The 21,786-nt window shown below is 39.0% G+C and overlaps 1 protein-coding gene across 1 annotated transcript in view; it reads right to left on the reverse strand.

Annotated features, from left to right (window-relative positions):
• Positions 1-1,396: 1,396 nt before the first annotated feature.
• Tmtc2 (transmembrane O-mannosyltransferase targeting cadherins 2) overlaps positions 1,397-21,786 on the reverse strand; it is a 419,447-nt gene continuing 399,057 nt past the window's right edge. The window contains exon 12 of the mRNA XM_055627937.1: positions 1,397-4,012. Coding sequence (XP_055483912.1) covers positions 3,833-4,012 — 180 coding nt within the window. The 3' untranslated portion in view covers positions 1,397-3,832. The remainder of the gene's footprint in view (positions 4,013-21,786) is intronic.

A 21,786-nucleotide genomic window follows, 5' to 3' on the forward strand; every position in this document is an offset into this window, starting at 1 on the left:
CAGAGACGGTCTCTGACATGAACTCAGAGGCTGGCTCTTTGATCACCTCCTCCTGAGTGGGGAGCAGCCTTACCAGGCCACAGAAAAAGACAATGCAGCCAGTCCTGATGAGACCTGATAGGCCAGGCTCAGATAGAAGGTTAGGAGGACTTTCCCTATCAGTGGACTAGGGGAGGGGCATAAAGGGAGAAGAGGGAGGGAGGGATTGGGAGGAGACAAGGGAAAGGGCCACAGCTGGAATACAAAGTGAATAAATTATAATAAATAATTAATAAAAAATAGTGCTTCTATGATAAAAAAGAAACAACTAGAGAACCAGTCTTCTAAATACGTACATTTTTAACGCAATGATTAACTGACACAGTGAGCTGGTGATTGCACTGTGTTTTGAATCATTCTTAGATTTTTTTTCCTCCATACCTCAGTGACCAAATAAATAATACAAAATACTGTCATCTTTTCTTCACATGGAAAGCTAGGTAACACAGGTAATCTTTATTACTCATTATTATTTTTACTACTACTGGAAATTATTGATTATATGCTACATATATCTTCTAGGCACAAATATTACTCTTTTCAACTTTTCTTCTATTACCTTCAAATCTCCAAATTTATGATAAATGTGGTAAGAGCTTGAGAGATTCTTCAGTGATTAAGAGTGTTTCTGGCTTATGACAGTTTAGATGAGAATGTCTCCCATGGGCTTATGTATTTGAGCTCTGAATCCCCAGTTGATGGTGTTTTCTGGGGCATTATAGGGGATGCAGCTTGATGAGGAAGGACACTACTTGGCAGAGGCTTTGGAGTTTCAAAGCCTCTTGCTCTTTGTATTGTTGTCCCTCTTTCTGTTTCTTGCTTGTGTTTTAAGAGATGAAATTCTCAAGCTTCCTGTTCTTGCCATTACACCTACTGCCTGTTTTTTAACTTTACCACCTCGACTTTTATCCCCATGGGACCAGAAGGCAGAGAAAATGCTCTCTTTTTTGAGTTGCCTTGCTCAGAATGTTTTATTGGAACAGCAGAAAAGTAATGAATACACTCCTCTTTCAGAGGATCTGAGTTTGGGTCTCGGCACTTGTGTGGGGTGGCTAACGCCTTTAAGTAGAGCTCCTGGTGATGCCTGTAAACTCTGAGGGTACCTGAACTCACACGCACAGAACGCAACTCCTACACACACATATGCACAATTAAAATATCATACAAATAAATCTTTAAAACATAAGCATGGTGACACAAGCCACTTGGGTCGTTGAGGGGAAAAATTAGCTGCAAGTTTAAGATCAACCTGGGGAACTCTGTCAGACCTTGTCTCACACCAAGCAAAACAAAAATGGTTGCCAGAGTTTAAGGGCTGTTGCCGAGGATGATTTCTAAAGAAGGCGAACACAACATGTTTGTTATCAATGCTTTATTGTTCAAAACAAAATTGAAATTCTCTGGCACATAAAACAATTATTTCTACAAAAGGAAAGCCTACAAATCTTGATAATTTATACAAATAACAGTTTTTTTCAAAAAAATAAAATTTTAATTTAGTAAACTTGTCTTGTGCTCTACATTTTTAGCACTGTCTGCAATGATCCACCATAAATCCCTGAGCAGAGACATTTTGATCGTGTTCTAAGATCCCAGCCCTCCCCCCAGAGTTGGTCAGTTCCTAAGTCCAGCCCTGTCATAAAAGTGTCAGGGACATGTAGGTATTAAAGATCCATGCAATTTATGACACAGGCCCAATTACTTATACCACTTGGGAGCTGAGTCATATGAAGTGTGGTTACTATGCATTTAGTAAACCTAATGGTGTTGGAAAAAGTGTTGGAAAAAGGAACAATAACAATAAAGACATAAAATGCAAAGACTAGTATGCCACAACAACTATTTAAATAAATAAAAAATGTTAGACACTGAATTTATCTTTACAGCGTTATATTAAATTTCTTTTGTGTCCTAATTGCCAATGCATAGAAAGTGAACTGTATATTTCAACCCACTGTTTAGGTTTGACCATGGGTTTGTAGTTGTTAAGGTTAAATATTATTCTGACAACATGGTGATTTAGTTATAATTTAACTTCTGGCCCTTGAGTGAAATGTTTACAAATAATATACACATTATAGGAGGGCCTTTGCATTAATCCCATCAAAACTCTCTCTACTTTTGTCCTTTTCACAAAGACGCTAATGTCATAAGAATACTACTTCAAATTCTTTATCCACTGTATTCAGATACATGACACAATGTATAATATAGGGAAAAAACATAGTATTTTTTTGAATGTCCAGCTTCCCTTTAATGGAATCGCTAATCATATATATATACATATATATATATACATGAAGTATGAAAGGGAAGAAAAGGCTAATCCTTAGTTGCAAATAACTGATAACAAATTTTTGTTGTTATTTTGCTACGGTTGGATAATAAATAAATAAATATGTAGGGTATAGAACAGTTAGTTTCTCTACAAGGACGTTCCTAATGGACTGCCATTCCAGGAATTTATCTTTCAGTAACAAAGTTTTAGTACAAGCCAAAAAATGTTAAAGAAATGTTTTTCTGTTTCATTTATGGATTTTTACTTATAAAATTATAATTGAAGTACCTAATAGCAGGTAAGGAAATAAAATACTCAGTTTTCTATTGGAAAAACTGAGATGCGCATTTGGTGAAACATGAGGATACATGCAGGCTTATGCGTACTCTATGGCATCTTAAAATAATTTATTTTTGACATCTTTCAGGAGGAGCAACATAAGACAATCCTCAAGGATTTATCTGCACTGTTGTTTTGTAGGTTAGGAATTGATGGGCATTTCATACCAGCTCTTTCCAAAACACAGTCATTGACAACAATCCTTAAGTACTCACCCTTCACTGGCTTATTATAACAACCATTATCTAGGCAGCACCAAAAACTTTGCCTTATATGCTCACTATCAGTTACTGGAACTGGAACACTCATAATGTCCCTTTGTTTCAGGCTTAGTGAACATGTATACTTACCAGGAACAGACATCATAACAGGTAATTTCAAAAGAACTAATACAATGAGCTCTACTGTACAGTTTTGGAGACAATACTGACAATTCCAAATGAAAGTGCCTTTGGGACACACACCCCAGACCTCCCTAGGCCTTCTCATACTATCTGTATGAGTGGTTAGCTCTTCTTTCCACATTCATTTTGGGACATGACAAATGATGTTCAACACTAGGAAGCCTAGGACAGTCAAAACATAAAATGTTTATGTGCATGAAGTCAAGAAACAACTGCAGATTCTGAAAGATCCTGACACAATGTTAAAACCAAAGTTTTATAACCTTCAGAAATCAATAAGCAGGCTGTCCCAAAGGGGGAAGACAGCAGCATAAGGACAACCAGTGGCTCACAGGGATTCACACTATGATTTAATCAACCCCTGGTCACACTTAACCTTTAGAGTTCACTGTGGCTGGATGGACTCCCTGACTTCCCCTCACAGTGTTTAAGGAACAATATAATTTGAAAATTCTCTCTCAAAAAGTGAGCAACTTTTGCTGCTAAGATCCTCCTACCATCTAAGGACGCCAAAATGTCCTGTTAAGTGCTCTGGTTTACAGTCTATGGGTAACAATTACACCCTCTAGGAGGTTTTCAATGTTTCCCTATTTGGTGTTAAGAGCTATGCCCATAGCAAAGTGGATTCTCCCAGCAGTGGCAGTTACCATGATGACCTCGGCCTGGGGCTGGAAGTCCCCTGTGAGCTTTCATGAAAGCACTGCTGGGAAGTTCTGTCTGTTAATGAGGGCAACTTTGACAAACACAGGAGAGGGAGGTTAGTTCTCATGTGTCAGGTCTTGGAGGTCTTCAAGCCTTGCTTTTCCATGATGTTCCACAGCTTTCGGAGATTGGACTGAGTGATGATATCATCTGGCTTGAGTTGCAGAGCCCTCAGGTAGTTGGCCTCAGCCTTCTGGAGTCGCCCATTGAGATGCAGAATGGCCCCCAGGTTCATGAGAGCAGCAGGGTACTGCAACAAGAGAGAGGAGGTAAGTGATAGAGACGCCATTTCAAGATCTCCTTCGAGGGAGGACTAAAGTCCTCATTCAATCATGCAAAACATTCCTACACCTAGAAGCATCCAATGGAAGTAATTTATCAATTTATACAGTAGAGACAGGAAGAATACACAGCTTCAAACAGTTGCTATGTACTTTGTACTTTAACTAGCATAAGCAGTTAGGAAATGTATCTTTTTTCTCTTTAATGGAAAATGTAGGTAACATAAAAAAGACTGAATAATGTAGTCATACTGCTTTGGGGGGAAAAAAAAAACCTTCAACTTTATCCCGTCATGGTGGTACAGCCCTATACCCCTTTCAGGATTTGAAGGACATCCTTGGATACATCATGAGAGGTGTAGGGCAGCATGAACCACATAAGGCTCAGTTTAAAAACAAAGCAAACAAATTTAATTTCAGATAAAATTGATTACAGTGATTTTAATCTAGCAACATGGCTGCCCTGACTACATCCAAAGACCTTCTAGGTTTGTAAGATCCAGCAGGAATGCAGACACACCCTTAGTGCACACCTTTAATCCTAAACAATGGAGGTAAAATATTTTTGCAGAAGGAAGAACCCAAGTTTGAAAATGACATGTAATTAAGAGGCAGAAACAGAATAGACTATGCCCAACTTTCATGAGGAGAAGAAAGAGATAGGCTCTAGGGGAGCAATGCAGAGGGAGAGACAGAGGAGTCAGTTTTACCAGGAGAGTTTTGCATAGATGGGTTGAAGGGGTTAAAGAGAGAACAAGCTAGACACAGGTGAAGAGAGCCAGAGAATGAGGAGTCATAAGATTAGAACACATTGCTAGGGTTAGTTTGAGACCAAGCAGAGCAATTCAGTCAGAAGTAAGAGAAGCGACATTGAATCAATCAGCTTGCACAGAGGAGTTTGAGCCAGAACAGTTAAGTTGAACCAGCCAGCCAGAGCTCAGAAAGAGCTAGAAAGGGTGAACTTACTCAGTAATAAGTCTCAGAGGCTGAAAACATTTTAGGCCTAGATTAGTTTATACAGAGGCTAGAAGCTTCCAAGTCCAGCCCTAGGTTAGCAGACAGAGGCAGTAAACCTCTGAGACAACAATTATACCAGGAGAACAAAAGTTACCTTTACAGAATTGATCTTTAAAACTGGGAGTGTGGGGAAAAAAAACAAAAAAACAAACAAACAAAAAAACTAGAGGGTGGGGCAAGGGAAGAGAAGAGGGAGAGAGGGTGGGATTGTGAGGGAGGTGGCTACAGCTGGGATACAAAGTGAATACATTATAATAATTATAAAAATTATAAAAATATATTAAAAAAGGAAAAAAAAAGGAAATCCTCAAATATAGCTTAGTGACAGGGGTTGTTTGGTATGTCTGAAACTCTGGGTTCAAGTCCTAATACCACAAAACAGAAGCAAAGCAAGCCAACTAAAAATATACCTTAAAGATAATAATTAGAAACTTGAGTTAAAAACAAAAAAATCTATGTCCATGCAGTACTGTTTCTTCTTAGTTACATCCTAGGCTTTCTGTGTATAAACACGAGGCTATGAGAGTTACTGATAATTTCAAAGTGAAAGCCCTGAAAATTTTTAAAATGAAATTTACTATCTATCGCAAACCTACACTAAAATATTTCTCAAGACAAGAACCTCACATTTAAAAAATTTAAATTGTTTTATTTTCCTAATGGTGACTATATATTAAGGCAAACAATACCAAAACATTAAACAAGTGGTATAGGAAAATGTAACTTTTTTTAAAATTTATTTTCTATTTATACAATATTCTGCCTTCATGTATGCCTGCACACCAGAAGAGGGCACCAGATCTCATTATAGATGGTTGTGAGCCACCATGTGGTTGCTAGGAATTGAACTCAGGACCTTTGGAAGAACAGTTCTTAACCTCTGAGCCATTTCTCTAGCACTTAAAAAAAAATCCATTAAAAGTACTTAACAAAGAAGAAAAAATTCTTAAATAATCCTTGTACCATTCTAGTCACCATGGAAAGTGAAATATAAAACTATCATGCAAAAAAAAAATTGTAAGAATTTTTTAAAATAAGGATTATGGTAACCATAGTTTACTACAAGGATTTTTGTCTCTAAATTCTCAGATATCTATTAATGAACGTATATTGTACTGAAAAAATACTTTTCATGCTATCTACAAATATAGGGGTTGCTGCCCTGTTCATATCCTGTCCGTAAGGGTTCTTGCTAAAAGGAAGTAAACTTTTTTGGCAGCTACATAAATGCATATTTCAAATATTAGTTAAACAATGTTTATATGCTATGACTGTGCTTTCATTTTGCAGATAGTGTCAACCATTAATTGTCCTTTACTCTGTGCAAAAGCCAAAGATAATTTCCAATCATTTTATGATTTAATATTTTCACAATGCATGCATTTTTTAGCTGAATTCATTTGACCCTACTGTTTACTGTAAAAACAGAACCAAATCAATGCTGGGGAGAGTAGAATAACAGCACAAACAAAGGGAAAAAGCACGATCAGATTTCAGTTTGAAGGGATCTGGGTTTGAGTTCTTGCTGAACTCTTGTGACCTTGGTGAAATGGCATTACACCCCTGAACCCCAATTTCTGAATGTTGCTAGAAAGAGACGAAAATAGTAAGCAGAGTCATGTGGGAGAATAGTGTCACCAAAGTAGACACTCTGCAAATGTCATGATCCGTCCTCCTAGTCTATTATGCGCTTCCCAGTAATTTTCTTAATCTTGACTTCACTGACTTCACTTGAATGTCTCTGCATACACATCAAAATTCTCCTAAATTCTAAACTGCTAGTGATTATTTTCAAACTTTTCTACATTCTTCTTCTTCTTCTTCTTTTTTTTTTTTTTTTTTTTTATTTCCCAAAATATCACAAACACAAGCTGACTTTCCCCAACCTTTGGCCAGGATGACTTCATACTTATGAAGAAAACCACAGATGGTCAGTTTCTAATTTTAAACACACCCAGCTCTAAATTAAATGGCAGTGTAAAGCTCTGCACTAGAAACTAAAATGACACTACCTACTTCATCTTCTAAAGGAATTCTGCTATTACACCACTATTATTATCTCCAGCTCCTCCATGCTGGAATACAGTTCCGAATTATGCTCCCTCACAGCGTTTGACATGACCATCAAAAAACAGCTACTATAATTTGGTATGCATGTATTCATAGCCTCACCTACAAGAGATACTGAAAGAGGAAAGGAGAATTGTGGTTGGAAGCCATTCCTTGTCAACCAGAAGAAGAAGCCTAGGAACTGAGCTGAGAGAAATCCGATGGCTCTGTGGGACAATCCTTATTTCCTCAATTACAGGGTTAATTATAATGTGTCTCTGCCTACAGTGTGTACACCTCAAACTGCAATACAGGGAGATTATACAAAAAATTCAAGGATTATGTATTCATATGGCCTAGGATTACATGCTATCTCTACACAGAGAAATGCACATTTGTACAAGGTGGTTGTAGCCTTGGGACCTCTATTCCTGGACAAGTAAGATAACAGACATTATCATCAAGTTAGTAGAGATTATATGATAATAAAAGTATAATGCCCCTTTCCCTTCTTTCCCTACTTTGCCTTATCATTTCAAAATTTCGAGCCAAAATCTTCTGAGTGTCCCCAAATGACATGCATCACAGTTTCCTGGTGGCTTGTGCTTCTACTAACTTCCTAGTCTTTTTCAGGTTGTTTGTTTAAGAGATGGAAATGAAAACTGGTGAGGAAGTACACCAATCACGCTATACACATTTACTGTACTGTTGTTTTTAAACTACAGCACAGTGTTCTTCTGTTCTTAGGGATTATCTTCCTACCACCAGTTGATGAATAAAATATTAGTATTTAGTAGTATTCCAAGAAAACACAATAAGGAAGTTAAACCTGTTTGATGAGTAGTTTCTAGACACTAGTTACAATGGTGCTTTTGAGATGAATTTAATTTTTGTATCTCACACTATAGTATGTTACTCATTAAATGAAAATAACCACAATCTGTATTATGAAGTTAATGTGAGATGGTAGATCTCAAGGGAAGTCATTCCTATTTGCTAACTGTTTTCCATAAAGAAAAAAAATGTGTAAGCTAGGTATGTACATATTTAAGAACACCCATATTTTAAGTAGATACTTATTTCCTTATAATCATAACATTTTATGATGAATGTAAATACCTATTATAATAGGGAAATTACTATAGCAATTTACATACTGTTTAAGACACCCTGTAGTGTCTTATCTGAGTGAATAGTAACCAATGAAATTTACAAACAGTTCTACTAAAACGTGACTGAAGTAATGGATATTGGCACCCTAAATAACTTCTTTGAAATTGTCAACAGTGATTTGGACATAAATAATGTGAAGTCATTGCTAAAAACACTTAATAATGGCTGTGGTTCATTTTCCTAAGCCTGCCATGTGCTCCCTTCAAAGCAGTGGCTGCTGTGGCTTAATGCATGCATCCTCTCCTGAGGACCTTCTGGTCTACAAGCCACACTACTGACTTCAGGGCAGACTCTTGGAAGTACTTTAATGCTGGACAGAAAATCAGAATTTCAGGACCCACCTATCGAGTCAGAATGTGAATTTTAACAGAATCTTCAGTTCCCGTTATCCCCATTAACATGCTGGAAGCATTGTCATCAAGGTCACTTCTGGATCAAAGATGTCATCATCTTACAGCTTTTACAAAGAAATTACTTAAAATAGGTATAGCCTCTAGAATAAAGTATTTCAGATCATGTATCTATCCCCTTGTGAAGTAAAGTTCTCCTTTTGGTGAAGTGACTATTTAAAGCAGTAAATCTTCACAGGAAATTTCATGAACAGAGCTGTAAATGATTAAATGCTGGGGGACAGGAAAGAGCAGGCCCCTTTCGCTATGGAAGTGAATGCAAGAATTTCAGGTGGCAGTCCATCTTATTATATACTGGTGGCTTTGCTCTCTCTGCCGGCTGCAACTCTACATGGGTTGGGATGAGACATATAAACACAAGTGCCAATGCCTTCGCTCACACACATGGTCTTTATTGAAGACAGACAATGAAATTTTCAGCGTGTTAACCATGGCAGGCAGCAGCTTACAGCCCTGTAACATAGGGCTCCTGGCTTAATACAACAAATGAGGCCACCTCTTCTTCACAGGCTAGAACAGAGAACCAGACCTCGCTTGTTTCCTTCAAGAGCACAGATGCTTTACATCAAATGGGATGACTGGTAGCCATGTGGGGGCAGCATATGACGTCTCTCTGGTCTCAAAACAGTTATGCCTTGTTATTTTACTGTAGTCTTTGGCTTGGTTCTCTAATGCTGGAGAAGGAAATTAAAATGATGGACATCTACTGGGGTAGGATAGAACAAGACACCAAGATAATGGAGGTCTGATTGGAGTCCAAGGTCCTTGAGGCCCTCAAAAACTCAAAGGGTATTTGGGAGCAGGAGTTTATTTTTTTCTGTCTTTAGCGTACCTCGTAATGTTGGAAAGAAACTTCCAAAGGAAGTGTAGTGGTATAGTTAATTGGGCACAGAGTTTGGAATTCTGGATTCTCTTGGGAAGAGGACTATAACGTAAATTTTTGAAGAGGGCTTGGAAGTTCCAGAGGAAGGAAAAGGCTAGGCATTATATATTCCACTAGACCTCGCAGGAGAAACCACGAGAAGGTGGAAATAGAATGTAGCACCCCTTATTTCTACCTATTAAATGCTGTTATTTCCAATCTGTTTTACTGATTTCTTTCCAAAGAATCTGCTCATTTTGCTGGAACTACTTACAGCACTGTATATTTCCTATGGTGGGCACCAGATGCCATGTGAAAAAGGAAGCCTACAAAGAGATGACCACCTCCTAACTAACGTACTTTGCACCGGGGAAATGTTTCCAAGATTCCCCCCTTCAATTTTCCCTCCAAATATAATTTGCAAACAAACACATTCACATACTTAAAAGTTATTAAGAGATTTTCACTCTTTTTTAAAATAGTTACAAATAATTGAATAAGGGCTACATGGTACCATTCAAGTGTGTTCACCTGAAATTACTTATTCAAACAAACTGACAAGAGAAATGACTCTGTCATTTTAAGAAACAATAATGAAAAGAGCATTTTTCCATAATTCTCTCTCTCTCTATGTGTGTGTATACATATATTTGTATATATATATATACCAGACATTTAATAAATAATCACTGATGATTTTAACAGAGGTCTTAAAGAGAAGCAGAACATGGTCTGAAATAATAGCAGATACAGTAGATTCTGCAGTCCAGGAGTTATTGTTATTCCTGTTTTGCCCACCTGAGTGCTTAAAGGTATACCCCTAAACCAGAATCCTTTATATAGCACCCCTGATCCCTGTTTCCTACATATACATGTATCCCACATCCATCCTAGATACACACTCTTTAGCCCTGTCTCCTACTTACACAAGCATATGCCATCCAATTGTTAAATTTTGGTAACATGACCTTAAAAAAAAGCTCTCTTAAATATTTTCCCTGGGAGATTAAAGTGTAAGTCAATAGTAGAGAGTTTGCCTAGCTTATATGAGGCCTTGGATTTGATGCCAATATCCACTAGCAAACAAACTTTTTAAAAAGGCAAGAAAAAGAAGAAAAAAAAAGAAAGAAATTACCAAAAACAAAACAAATAAAAAGAGAAACCCTTTTACCTGTTCTACCTACATTTTTCTTTCTTCCATGTTGATTTAATCTTTAATTTAAAAAAATTCTTTTTTATTTAATTATTTTGACAGAAAAAAAAGCCAACCAAACAGAGGATAAGCAGCAAAGTCAAGTAAAGATGAGTCAAGTTATATGTGGTTTTTAAATATATATATTAAATATACAGAAATTTTAAAAGGCATACCAAATACTATAGACCCACCTAATAAACAGAAACTTAAAAACACAACTGAGGTCCTGGATGCCTTTTTTTTTTTTTTTTAATTCTTGACCACATCCAAAACAAAAGGACTATATTGAAATTGGCACTTCTCACCCAAGGGCACATTATATACATATTTGTGTGGGGGCACCCATGAAAATTGCAAAGTGTTTTAAAGTTATATTGCCCTGTTGGTCATCATCCAACATGATATGCCATTCTGCCATGTGCACACCTTCCGCCCTCAGGATTTTGCCCATCCTTAGAGTCTTTTGATTGATTAGTCTTTGAGGTTTAGTTCCTACTTGTACTACAATTCATGCTTTTTATCTCTTCTTGGTGGAAATGAGAGTCTTTAAAAGAGTGCTTATCACTTTCTTCTGCATCTCTACCCACATAATTATGGAGGGGTCTCTAGAAGTGAAGATGCTGGATCAGAGAAGCGCTGACTTTGTTAGATCTTAGGGTGCCACCAATATAAATATATCAATAGTAGTTCTACATAATAACAGTAGTCACTATTTTCTAACTTATTTAAAATAAGCTGAAAGTTATATCCTAGTCTGTGCTTAATTTCATTGATTACTAAAGAAATTAACATTTTTATTTGTTTGTCATCTTTGTAGACTGTACCTTCAGTGACCTATTCTATTGGACAAAAATGAGTTTGTTGAGAGTTTTCAGTATCATGGCAACTACCCCAAGATTGCTTAAGTAGGATTACTTGCTCTTATGGTTCCCCAGCTTGAAAACCAGATAAACACTGACCACTCTTCATTTTTGCCTCTTCTTCCCCTACTTTCTTTTTTCTTTTCTCATTACTTATTTTTTGTCTCATTTTGAAATTGCTTCTTTGAAAATTAAATACAAAGTGTTCTGATTATACTTATGTCCCTCTTTCTTAACTTCTCATCTCTCTTTTTTTTAAAATTTATTAGGTATTTATTAGAGTTTATTCACTTTGTATCCTGGCTGTGGTCCCTTCTCTCCTCCCCTCCAAATCCTTCCCTATCTCCCTCATCTCCTCCCTGGCCCTCCCTTAGTCCACTGATAGGGGAAGTTCTCCTCCCCTTCTATCTGACCCTAGCCTATCAGGTCTCATCAGGACTGGATGCCTTGTCTTCCTCTATGGCCTGCCTGGCAAGGCTGCTCTCCCCCCAGGGGGAGGTAATCAGAGAGCCTGTCACTGAGTTCATGCCAGAGACAGCTCCTGCCCTCCTTACTAGGGACCCCACTTGGAAACTGAATCTATGGGCTACATCTGAGCCCATCCCCTCTTCCGTACCTACACAACTTGTCGCCTTTCTTTTTGTTTGTTTGTTTGTTTTAATCCCTATTATCTTGGATATGTGGCCTTCTCCTGAGGTGTGATTTATCTCTCAAGAGCTACACTTACAAGAAAACTGACTCTTAGTTCCTTAGCTAGGGGTAGAATTTTGTGCAGACCCCATTCTCTGTTTTGGGATTTTTGTCTGGATTGAACTTGCACAGGTTTTATGCATACTGTTACAACTGCTGTGATCTCACTGCACTAAATATGCCTGAAAACAATATTTCATTGTAGTCACCCACTTCTGACTTTTATAGTCTTTTGTCCCCTATTCTACTACGACCTTTGAGCCTTGGAATGAGGAGGTGTGATATAGAGGTTTCACAGAGGGCTGTTCATTTCACAGTCTCCAATGCTTTGCACCTTGGCTCATTGTGGGACTCTGTGGTAATCATCATCTATTCTAAATAAAGGTCTTTTTTTTTCTGGTTAAGGATTGAATGTCGTGCTATTTTGTGGGTATAATGAGTCATTAGGAGTTGATTTAATAATATGTGCAATTAGTACATAGTATTAGCACATATTAGTAGCAGATTCTACTGTAGGGTTTATGACATGTCTAGATATGGTCTTTGGCCTGACAGTGGTCCCAGGTATGTGTGTCATCTTGTAAAGTAAGCTTTGATCCAGTTAGAAAGTGGTTGGTTACTCACATGACGTTCATGCCACTATTGCACAAGTGGGCATATATTTTCAGGCCAGTAGTTACTGTAGTTCTCAGAGCTCACAGCTGGGTAAGACTGGTGATTATTGTTTTTCTCATAGTGTGCATAGCACATCCAGGAACAATGAAAGCTAGCTGGTGTGGATGAAGCTTTCAGGTGAGTGCCAGCTTGATCTCTCCATGTTTTATGACAAAAGTATGTACCACATTCAGCAAGAGGGTCTTCTGTCTAGTTTTGGAAGGTAGCCAATAGCATTGGCAATATACCAGCCTTGGTAATAGACTTAAAGGACTCTATATTTTATTATAGAGTTACTTTGTATTCCATGTTCATTTCTGCTCTAGTCACAGTAGCTGTGAAATGAAAACAGCCCAAATGTCCATCAAACAATGAATGGACAATAAAAATGTAGTATACTTCTCACAATGGAATTTTGTTATTCAGCTCTTAAATGAAATTATAAAAACCAGCAGGTAAATGGATGAAGCTGTAAAGACTAATTCTGAGTGAGGTAAAATAACTTAGACCCATACAAACATACACAGGATGTTTTCTCTCATTTGAGGGTGTTGAATTAGAATCTTCAGATACATATGCTTTATTTGGAATGTCCATGGAGTAATAAATTAGTACATAGCCATGGAGTGGAGTGAGATTTAACGCAAGGGCATCCTTGGAAAATGGAATTTGAAGGGTTAAATTTGGTTTGGGGAGACTAAAGTAAAGAAGAGAATATGGGGAAAGAATAAATAATACTATACACCTTTGGAAAAGTTACGTAGGCATGAAGACACCCTCTCATTTTTTTTCCTTGAATTTTTTGAGACAATGTTGTTCAGGCTCCAGGCTGTGTTGGAACTCCTGTGTAGCTATGGCTGGTGCTGAAATCACCTCTCCCTTGCTTTTGTCTTCCAAATGCTTAGATTACAACTGTATACCACCATACCCTGCAATCTGTGTTTTTCAAGAGAAAAACATGACCAGGAGTGGTGGCTGAAGTCTTTTTACTGAGCACTTGGCAAGCTGAGGCAAATATATTTTAAGTTAGCCTGAGCTACAGAATGAGTTCCTGTTTTAAAATTAAAAAAAAAAAAAGTTTTAAAAGTCTGTCATAAATAAAATGGGCAGTCTCTGAAACAAGTTCACCTTTTGTGTCCTATTAAGTGATGAGACTTCAGGGAGAGAGACAGCTCCTCAAACGCCTCAGAGTAACCATGTAAAATCCTTTGCCACCATAGTGGGAGAACAATGGCATCTTCTATACAGCCAGGGCACAGAATCAACTTTACTCATGGCCTTTGTCCAGATGCCTTGCTCCAGAAGCCTCCCTTCTAGATCCATTAAAAAAAAAAAAAAAAAAAAAGGGAGGCAGGGCAAGATGGCGGCACTGGGAGGACTCTCATTCTGAGCAGCAGCACAGCAGGATTGGCACAGTGACCAGCAATCAGAACTCTCGGCCATAAAACACAAGTGATTGTGTTTCCCAGGTGAGAGGATACCCCACGGTGGGGGATTCAATCAGCTTTAACTCACCTGGCTAAACCACGGAAGAGATCCCAGATCCCCCAGGCGCTTGATTGCCAGCCCAGAGCTACACTCGAGCATGATCTGGTCAGTGTCCCAGACAGAACTGTGGGCCCACAACATCACAGACTGGATTTTCCAGTAGAGAGATAACCCCACAGAGCAGGAAAAGATTGGGACCGACCTTAGGTCACACAGACATCCCCTGGAAAAGAATCAGGTTCCATGGGCACCCTAGGAGCCAGCCCAGAGCCAGAGCCAGGAAACTCAGGCTCCAGCACAGAGCCTGATTCGCCACCTCAGACAGAACTGTGGGCCCCAGAGCACCAGAGACTGAGTTTCACTGTCGGGTGCAAACCCACAGGGAGGGAAACGGCTGGTCTGGTCTCAGAGCACTCAGCTGATACCACCACCCCGAAAAGATCTCTGGAAAAATTACCCAGTTTAGGCAGACGCCCAGGCTCCCAAAGGCCAGAAAGGCGGAGCCACAGGGGGGCATCTGTGCCTGTGGGTTCTACTCGCCACCCCAGACAGAACGGCGGTCCCCAAAGCAAAGACTGGGTGTCCCTGGCAGGAGGAAACCACACAGTGGGGGGGGGAATCATCAGGTCTAACGCTCAGGACACCCAGCACCAAAACCCTTCCTGGATTCACTAAGACTCTAGGCTCTAGCTTTCTAATGCAGGCAGAAGCGCTGTGCTCAGCCACCATTATTGAGTACCCCTAGGGCACTGGGGCACACAGCTTCTTCCTCAGATACAAAAGCCAGAGAGCCATTACAGCAGCCCTCAGATACTGTGCCAAGGATCAACCAGTTATCCCTAGCTAGACTGACAAAACTGTGGGAACCCCTGGTTCTTCAAGAGGGCTGCACCCACAGCGTCTGGAACAGAGCAGTGCCTGCAGCCACCATCCCAGACAGGGACACACAGCTTCTGGTCAAGAGTGAGGCACCCAGCCTTCAGACCAGAGTGGAGCCCCCAGGCACCAACTCAACAGAGGTGCACATTCTCAAGGCCCAGAGCGGAGCACTCAGCCTCTGGCCCAGAGACTTGCTGGGCGCTCCTCTCACTTTCCCTGACAGAACTGTGTGCCCCTGGATAACAGACTGAGTTTCCCTGTTGGGAGAAAACCCCACAGCTAGGGAATCAGCAGGTTCTTCAAGAGGACTGTACCTGGAAAACTATAACAACAGCAGCAGCTCACTAAATTTATAACGAGAAACCCAGCAGTGGGGCAGCTGTCTTGAGAACTTCTATGGGTAAGAGGAGAGCCCCCCCCCCTGCATAACAAAGACCACAGCTACTACTCAGGGCTATACACCTGAGGTGAGCAGTGGCAATTCCTGAGAAACACTGGCCATACAGTGACCATAACCAAAAAGCAGAGGAGGACTCCTTCAGGAAAAATCATCTTCCAGCCAAAGGGATTTTCCCTACCTCAGGACTCCAGGAAGCACAGAAACTAACAGCCAACACCTAAATCAGCCCAATGGGTAGAGGTCAGCGTAAAGACTCAACCAACAAAAGACAAAGCAATATGGCATCTCCAGAACCCAGCCATCCAGGGGCGAAAAGCCCTGGACAACGCAACATAATAGAAAATCAAGAAGATGACCTTATATCTATGTTGATGAAGAGAATAATAGAGGAAACAAATAAAATACGTAAAGAATTAGAGGAAGATAAAACCAAACAGATCATGTCTATCCGTAAAGAAATGGAGGAAGATAAAGACAAGCAGATTAGGGCCATCCGTGAAGAAATACGGGAAAATGCAGCCAAAGAGTTTGCGGCCTTCAGAGAAGAAATAATTAAATCACTGAAAGAAATAAAAGAAACGGAGTTGAAGGAACTAAAAGAAAAACAGGAAAATACAATCAGACAGGTGAAGGAAGGAAACAAAACAACTCAAGACCTGAAGATAAAACTGGAAAAATTAAAGAAAACACAAATGGAGGAAATAATGGAGAGGAAGAATTTAGGGAAGAAAACAGGAACTACAGAGGTAAGCATAACCAACAGAATACAAGAAATGGAAGAAAGAATCTCAGGTGTAGAAGATACAATGGAAGAAATCGATGTATCTGTCAAAGAAAATGTTAAATCCAAAAAATTCCTGACACAGACCGTCCAAGAAATCCAAGACAATATGAAAAGACAAAAACCTAAGAATAATAGGTATAGAGGAAAAAGAAGACTCCCTTCTCCAAGGCCCAGAAAATATTTTCAACAAAATCATTGAAGAAAATTTCCCCAAGATAAAGGAGAGGCCAATAAGAATACATGGGACCTACAGAACACCCAACAAATTTGACCAGAAAAGAAATTCCTCCCGCCACATAATAATCAAAATAGTAAGTATACAGAACAAAGAAAAAAAATACTAAAAGCTGCAAGGGAAAAAGGCCAAGTTACATATAATGGCAAACCCATTAAAATCACACCTGACTTTTCAACAGAAACTATGAAAGCCAGAAGGGCCTGGACGGATATCATGCAGACCCTAAGAGAACACAGATGTCAGCCCAGGCTACTATATCCAACAAAACTCTCAGTCCTCATAGATGGAGAAAACAAGATATTCAATGACAAAAACAAATTTCAACAAGACCTACACACAAATCCAGCATTACAGAAGACACTGGAAGGGAAAATACAACCCAAGAAAATGAGCTTCTGTCAAGAAAACACAGGAAATAATTAACCTTACTACAGTAAAACAAAAAGCAACCAAGCACACAACCTGATGACCACAGCCAACATCAAAATCAAGGGATCTAACAGCCACTGTTCATTAATCTCTCTCAACATCAATGGACTCAACTCTCCAGTAAAAAGACACAGATTAACAGAATGGATACATAAACAAAACCCAGCAATCTGTTGCGTAAAAGAAACACACCTAAGGCACAAAGTCAGACATTATCTGAGGGCAAAAGGTTGGAAGACGACTTTCCAAGCAAATGGACCCAAGAAACAAGCAGGAGTAGCCATTCTAATATCTGATAAAATAGACTTTCAACAAAAACTAATAAAAAGAGATGGGGAAGGACACTTCATACTCATCAAGGGAAAATTCCACCAGGAAGAAATCACAATCCTGAACATCTATGCCCCAAATACAAGAGCACCCACATTTGTAAAAGAAACATTGATAAAATTTAAACCACATATAGATCCCCACACATTAAAAGTGGGAGACATCAACAGCCCACTCTCAACAAAGGACAGGTCAACAAACCAGAAATTAAACAAAGAAACAATAACTCTGACAGAGGTCATGAATCAAATGGACCTAACAGACATTTACAGAACTTTACACCCAAACACAAAAGAATTTACCTTCTTCTCAGCACCTCATGGAACCTTCTCCAAAATAGACCATATAGTTGGTCACAAAGCAAGCCTCAACAGATACAAGAAGACTGAAATAATCCCTTGTATCTTGTCTAATCACCATGGAATAAAGCTGGACTTCAACAACAACAGAAATAGCAAAAAGCCTACACACACATGGAAACTGAACAACATGTTACTAAATGACAGCTGGGTCAGGGAAGAAATAAAGAAAGAAATTAAAGCCTTTCTAGAACTCAATGAAAATGAAGACACAACATACCCTAACTTGTGGGACACAATGAAAGCAGTGCTAAGAGGAAAGTTCATAGCACTAAGTGCCTTCAAGAAGAATTCGAGACAGCTTAATGAAATTCAAGCAAGTTAATGGCCCACTTAAAAACCCTAGAAAAAGAAGAAGCAGACACACCAAAAAGGAGTAGACGGCTGGAAATAATCAAACTCAGGGCTGAAATCAATCAATTAGAAACAAATAAAACATTTCAAAGAATCAATGAAACCAAGAGCTGGATCTTTGATAAAATCAACAAGATCGACAAACCCTTAGCCAAGCTAACTAAAAGGCAGAGAGACACCACCCAAATCAACAAAATCAGAAATGAAAAGGGGGACATAACTACAGATACTGAGGAAATCCAAACAATCATTAGGACTTACTTCAAAAGTCTATACTCAATAAAATTTGAAAATCTAAATGAAATGGACAATTTCCTTAATCGATTTCACTTAAGAAAGCTGAATCAGGACCAGGTAAATCAATTAAATAGCACTATATCCCCCAAAGAAATAGAAGCAGTCATCAAGTCTCCCATCCAAAAAAAGCCCAGGACCAGATGGGTTCAGCACAGAATTCTATCAGACCTTCAAAGAAGAGCTAACTCCAATTCTCTTCAAACTATTCCACAAAATAGAAACAGAAGGAACATTACCAAAATCATTCTATGATGCCACAGTCACCTTGGAACCTACACCTCACAGAGACTCAACAAAGAAAGAGAATTTCAGGACAATCTCCCTTATGAACATTGATGCAAAAATACTTAACAAAATACTTGCAAACCGAATACAAGAAAACATCAAAGATATCATCCACTATGACCAAGTAGGCTTCATCCCAGGTATGCAGGGGTGGTTCAATATATGGAAATCCATCAATGTGATCCACCATATTAACAAACTGAAAGAAAAAAAACCACATGATAATCTCACTAGATGCTGAAAAAGCATTTGACAAAATCCAACATCTATTCCTTTTCTAAAGTATTGGAGAGATCAGAGATACAAGGCACATATCTAAACATAGTAAAGGCAATATACAGAAAACCTATAGCCCGCATCAAACTAAACGGAGAGAAACTTAAAGCAATCCCACTGAAATCAGGGAGAAGACAAGGCTGCTCACTGTCTCCATATCTCTTCAACATAGTGCTGGAAGTCCTTGCTAGAGCAATAAGACAGTTGAAGGAGATCAAGGGGATACAGATGGGAAAGTAAGAAGTCAAATTATCACTATTTGTAGATGATATGATAGTATACATGAGTGACCCCAAAGACTCTACCAGGGAACTCCTACAGCTGATAAACACCTTCAGCAAAGTGGCCGGATACAAAATTAACTCAAAAAAATCAGTAGCATTCCTGTATACAAAAGACAAAAGGGCTGAGAAAGAAATTAGGGAAACAACACCCTTCACAATAGCCACAAGTGACATAAAGTACCTTGGTGTAACCCTAACCAAGCAAGTCAAAGACTTGTATGAAAAAATTTCAAGTCTCTGAAGAAAGAATTAGAGGAAGATATGAGAAGATGGAAAGATCTCCTATGCTTATGGCTTGGCAGGATTAAAATTGCTAAAACAATCTTCTACAATAAAAGATCTTCTGGAGGTATCTCCACCCCTGATTTCAAGCTATACTATAGAGCAACAGTAATAAAAACTGCATGGTACTGGCATAGAAACAGTATGGTGGATCAATGGAACTGAACAGAAGACCCAGAAATATACCCGCACACTTACGGACACCTGATTTTTGACAAAGATGCCAAAATCATACAATGGAAGAAAGATAGCATCTTCAACAAATGGTGCTGGTCCAACTGGATGTCTACATGTAGAAAAATGAAAATAGATCCATACTTATCACCCTGCACAAAACTGAAGTCCAAGTGGATCAAAGACCTCAACATAAAACCAGCAAGATTAAATCGGCTAGAAAAAAAAGTGGGGAATACCCTAGAACCCATTGGTACAGGAGACAATCCTGAACAGAACACCAGCAGCACAGGCTCTAAGGTCAACAATCAATAAATGGGACCTCATGAAATTGAAAAGCTTCTGTAAAGCAAAGCTCACCATCATCAAAACAAAGCGACTGCCTACAGTTTGGGAAAGAATCTTCAACAACCCTTTATCTGACAGAGGACTCATATCCAATATCTATAAAGAACTAAAGAAGCTGCAAAGCAGCAAACCAAGTAATCCACTTAAAAAATGGGGAACAGAGCTAAAGAGAGAATTCTCTGTAGAGGAATATCGAATGGCAGAGAAGCACTTAAAGAAACGTTCAACCTTATTAGCCATTAGGGAAATGCAAATCAAAACAACCCTTAGATTTCACCTTACACCCATCAGAATGGCCAAGATCAAAAACTCAAGTGACAACACATGCTGGAGAGGTTATGGAGAAAGGGGAACCCTTCTCCACTGCTGGTGGGAATGTAAACTTGTACAACCACCCTGGAAATCAATCTGGCTCTTTTTCAGACAACTAGGAATAGTGCTTTCTCAAGATCCAGGCATACCACTCCTAGGTATATATCCAAAAGAGGCTCAAATACACAAAAAGGACATTTGCTCAACCATGTTTATAGCAGCTTTATTTGTAATAGCCAGAAGCTGGAAATAGCCCAGACGCCCCTCAACTGAAGTATGGATGCAGAAACTGTGGTACATCTATACAATGGAGTATTACTCAACAATGAAAAATAAGGAAATCATGAAATTTGCAGGTAAATGGTGGGACCTGGAAAAGATCATCCTGAGTGAGTTGTCCCAGAAGCAAAAAGACACACACGGTATATACTCACTCATATAGACATACAACATAGGACAAACCCACTAAAATCTGAGCATCTAAAGAAACCAAGTAAGAGAGAGGACCCTAACTAAAATGTTCAATTCCCATCCTGAAAGGCAACGAAGATGGACATCAGAAAAAGAAGAAAACAGGAAACAACCTAGGAACCTGCTACAGAGGGTCTCTGAAAGCTAGAAGAAGAAAACAGGAAACAACCTAGGAACCTACCACAGAGGGCCTCTGATAGCATCTGCCCTGCAGACTATCAAAGTAGATGCTGAGCCTGATGGCCAACTGTGGGGCAGAGTGAATGGAATTTTTTGTAAGAAGTGGGAAATAGTAAGAGCTGGAGAGGACAGGAACTCCACAAGGAGAGCAACAGAACAAGAAAATTTGAACACAACGAACTTCCCAGAGACTCATACTCCAACCAAGGACTATTCATGGAGATAACCTAGAACCCTGACAATGCAGCCACTTCTGATGAGAACTGATAGACTAAGATCAGAAAGAAGGAGAGGAGGACCTTCCCTATCAGCGGACTTGGGGAGGGGCATGCATGCAGAAAGGGGGGGAGAGGGAGGGGAGGAGGGAGGGGCTTATGTGGGGATACAAAATGAATAAAGTGTAATTAAAAAAAAAAACCTAAAGGATTTTGAAAGAAAAGTTTTCCAATGAGATTTTATATCTATTTTTTTTTTTAAGATTGTCATAGTAATCTAGAAATGTGATCACCTTGAAACTTTGGTTTCTTTGTGAATATCGTCCATTATGTGCCATAACCAAATCAAAAATTTTTCTTGGAACAAATGTTATTTTGTATGAAAATTATGTTAGTGCAGGTCTCTGTCTTTGAAATTGTAACAGAGTCTTTGTTTTGTCATAATTAT

The sequence above is a fragment of the Psammomys obesus genome, unplaced genomic scaffold (assembly GCF_907164565.1).
Source record: "Psammomys obesus unplaced genomic scaffold, mPsaObe1.curated_primary_1811, whole genome shotgun sequence".
Classification (NCBI taxonomy): Eukaryota; Metazoa; Chordata; class Mammalia; order Rodentia; family Muridae; genus Psammomys; species Psammomys obesus.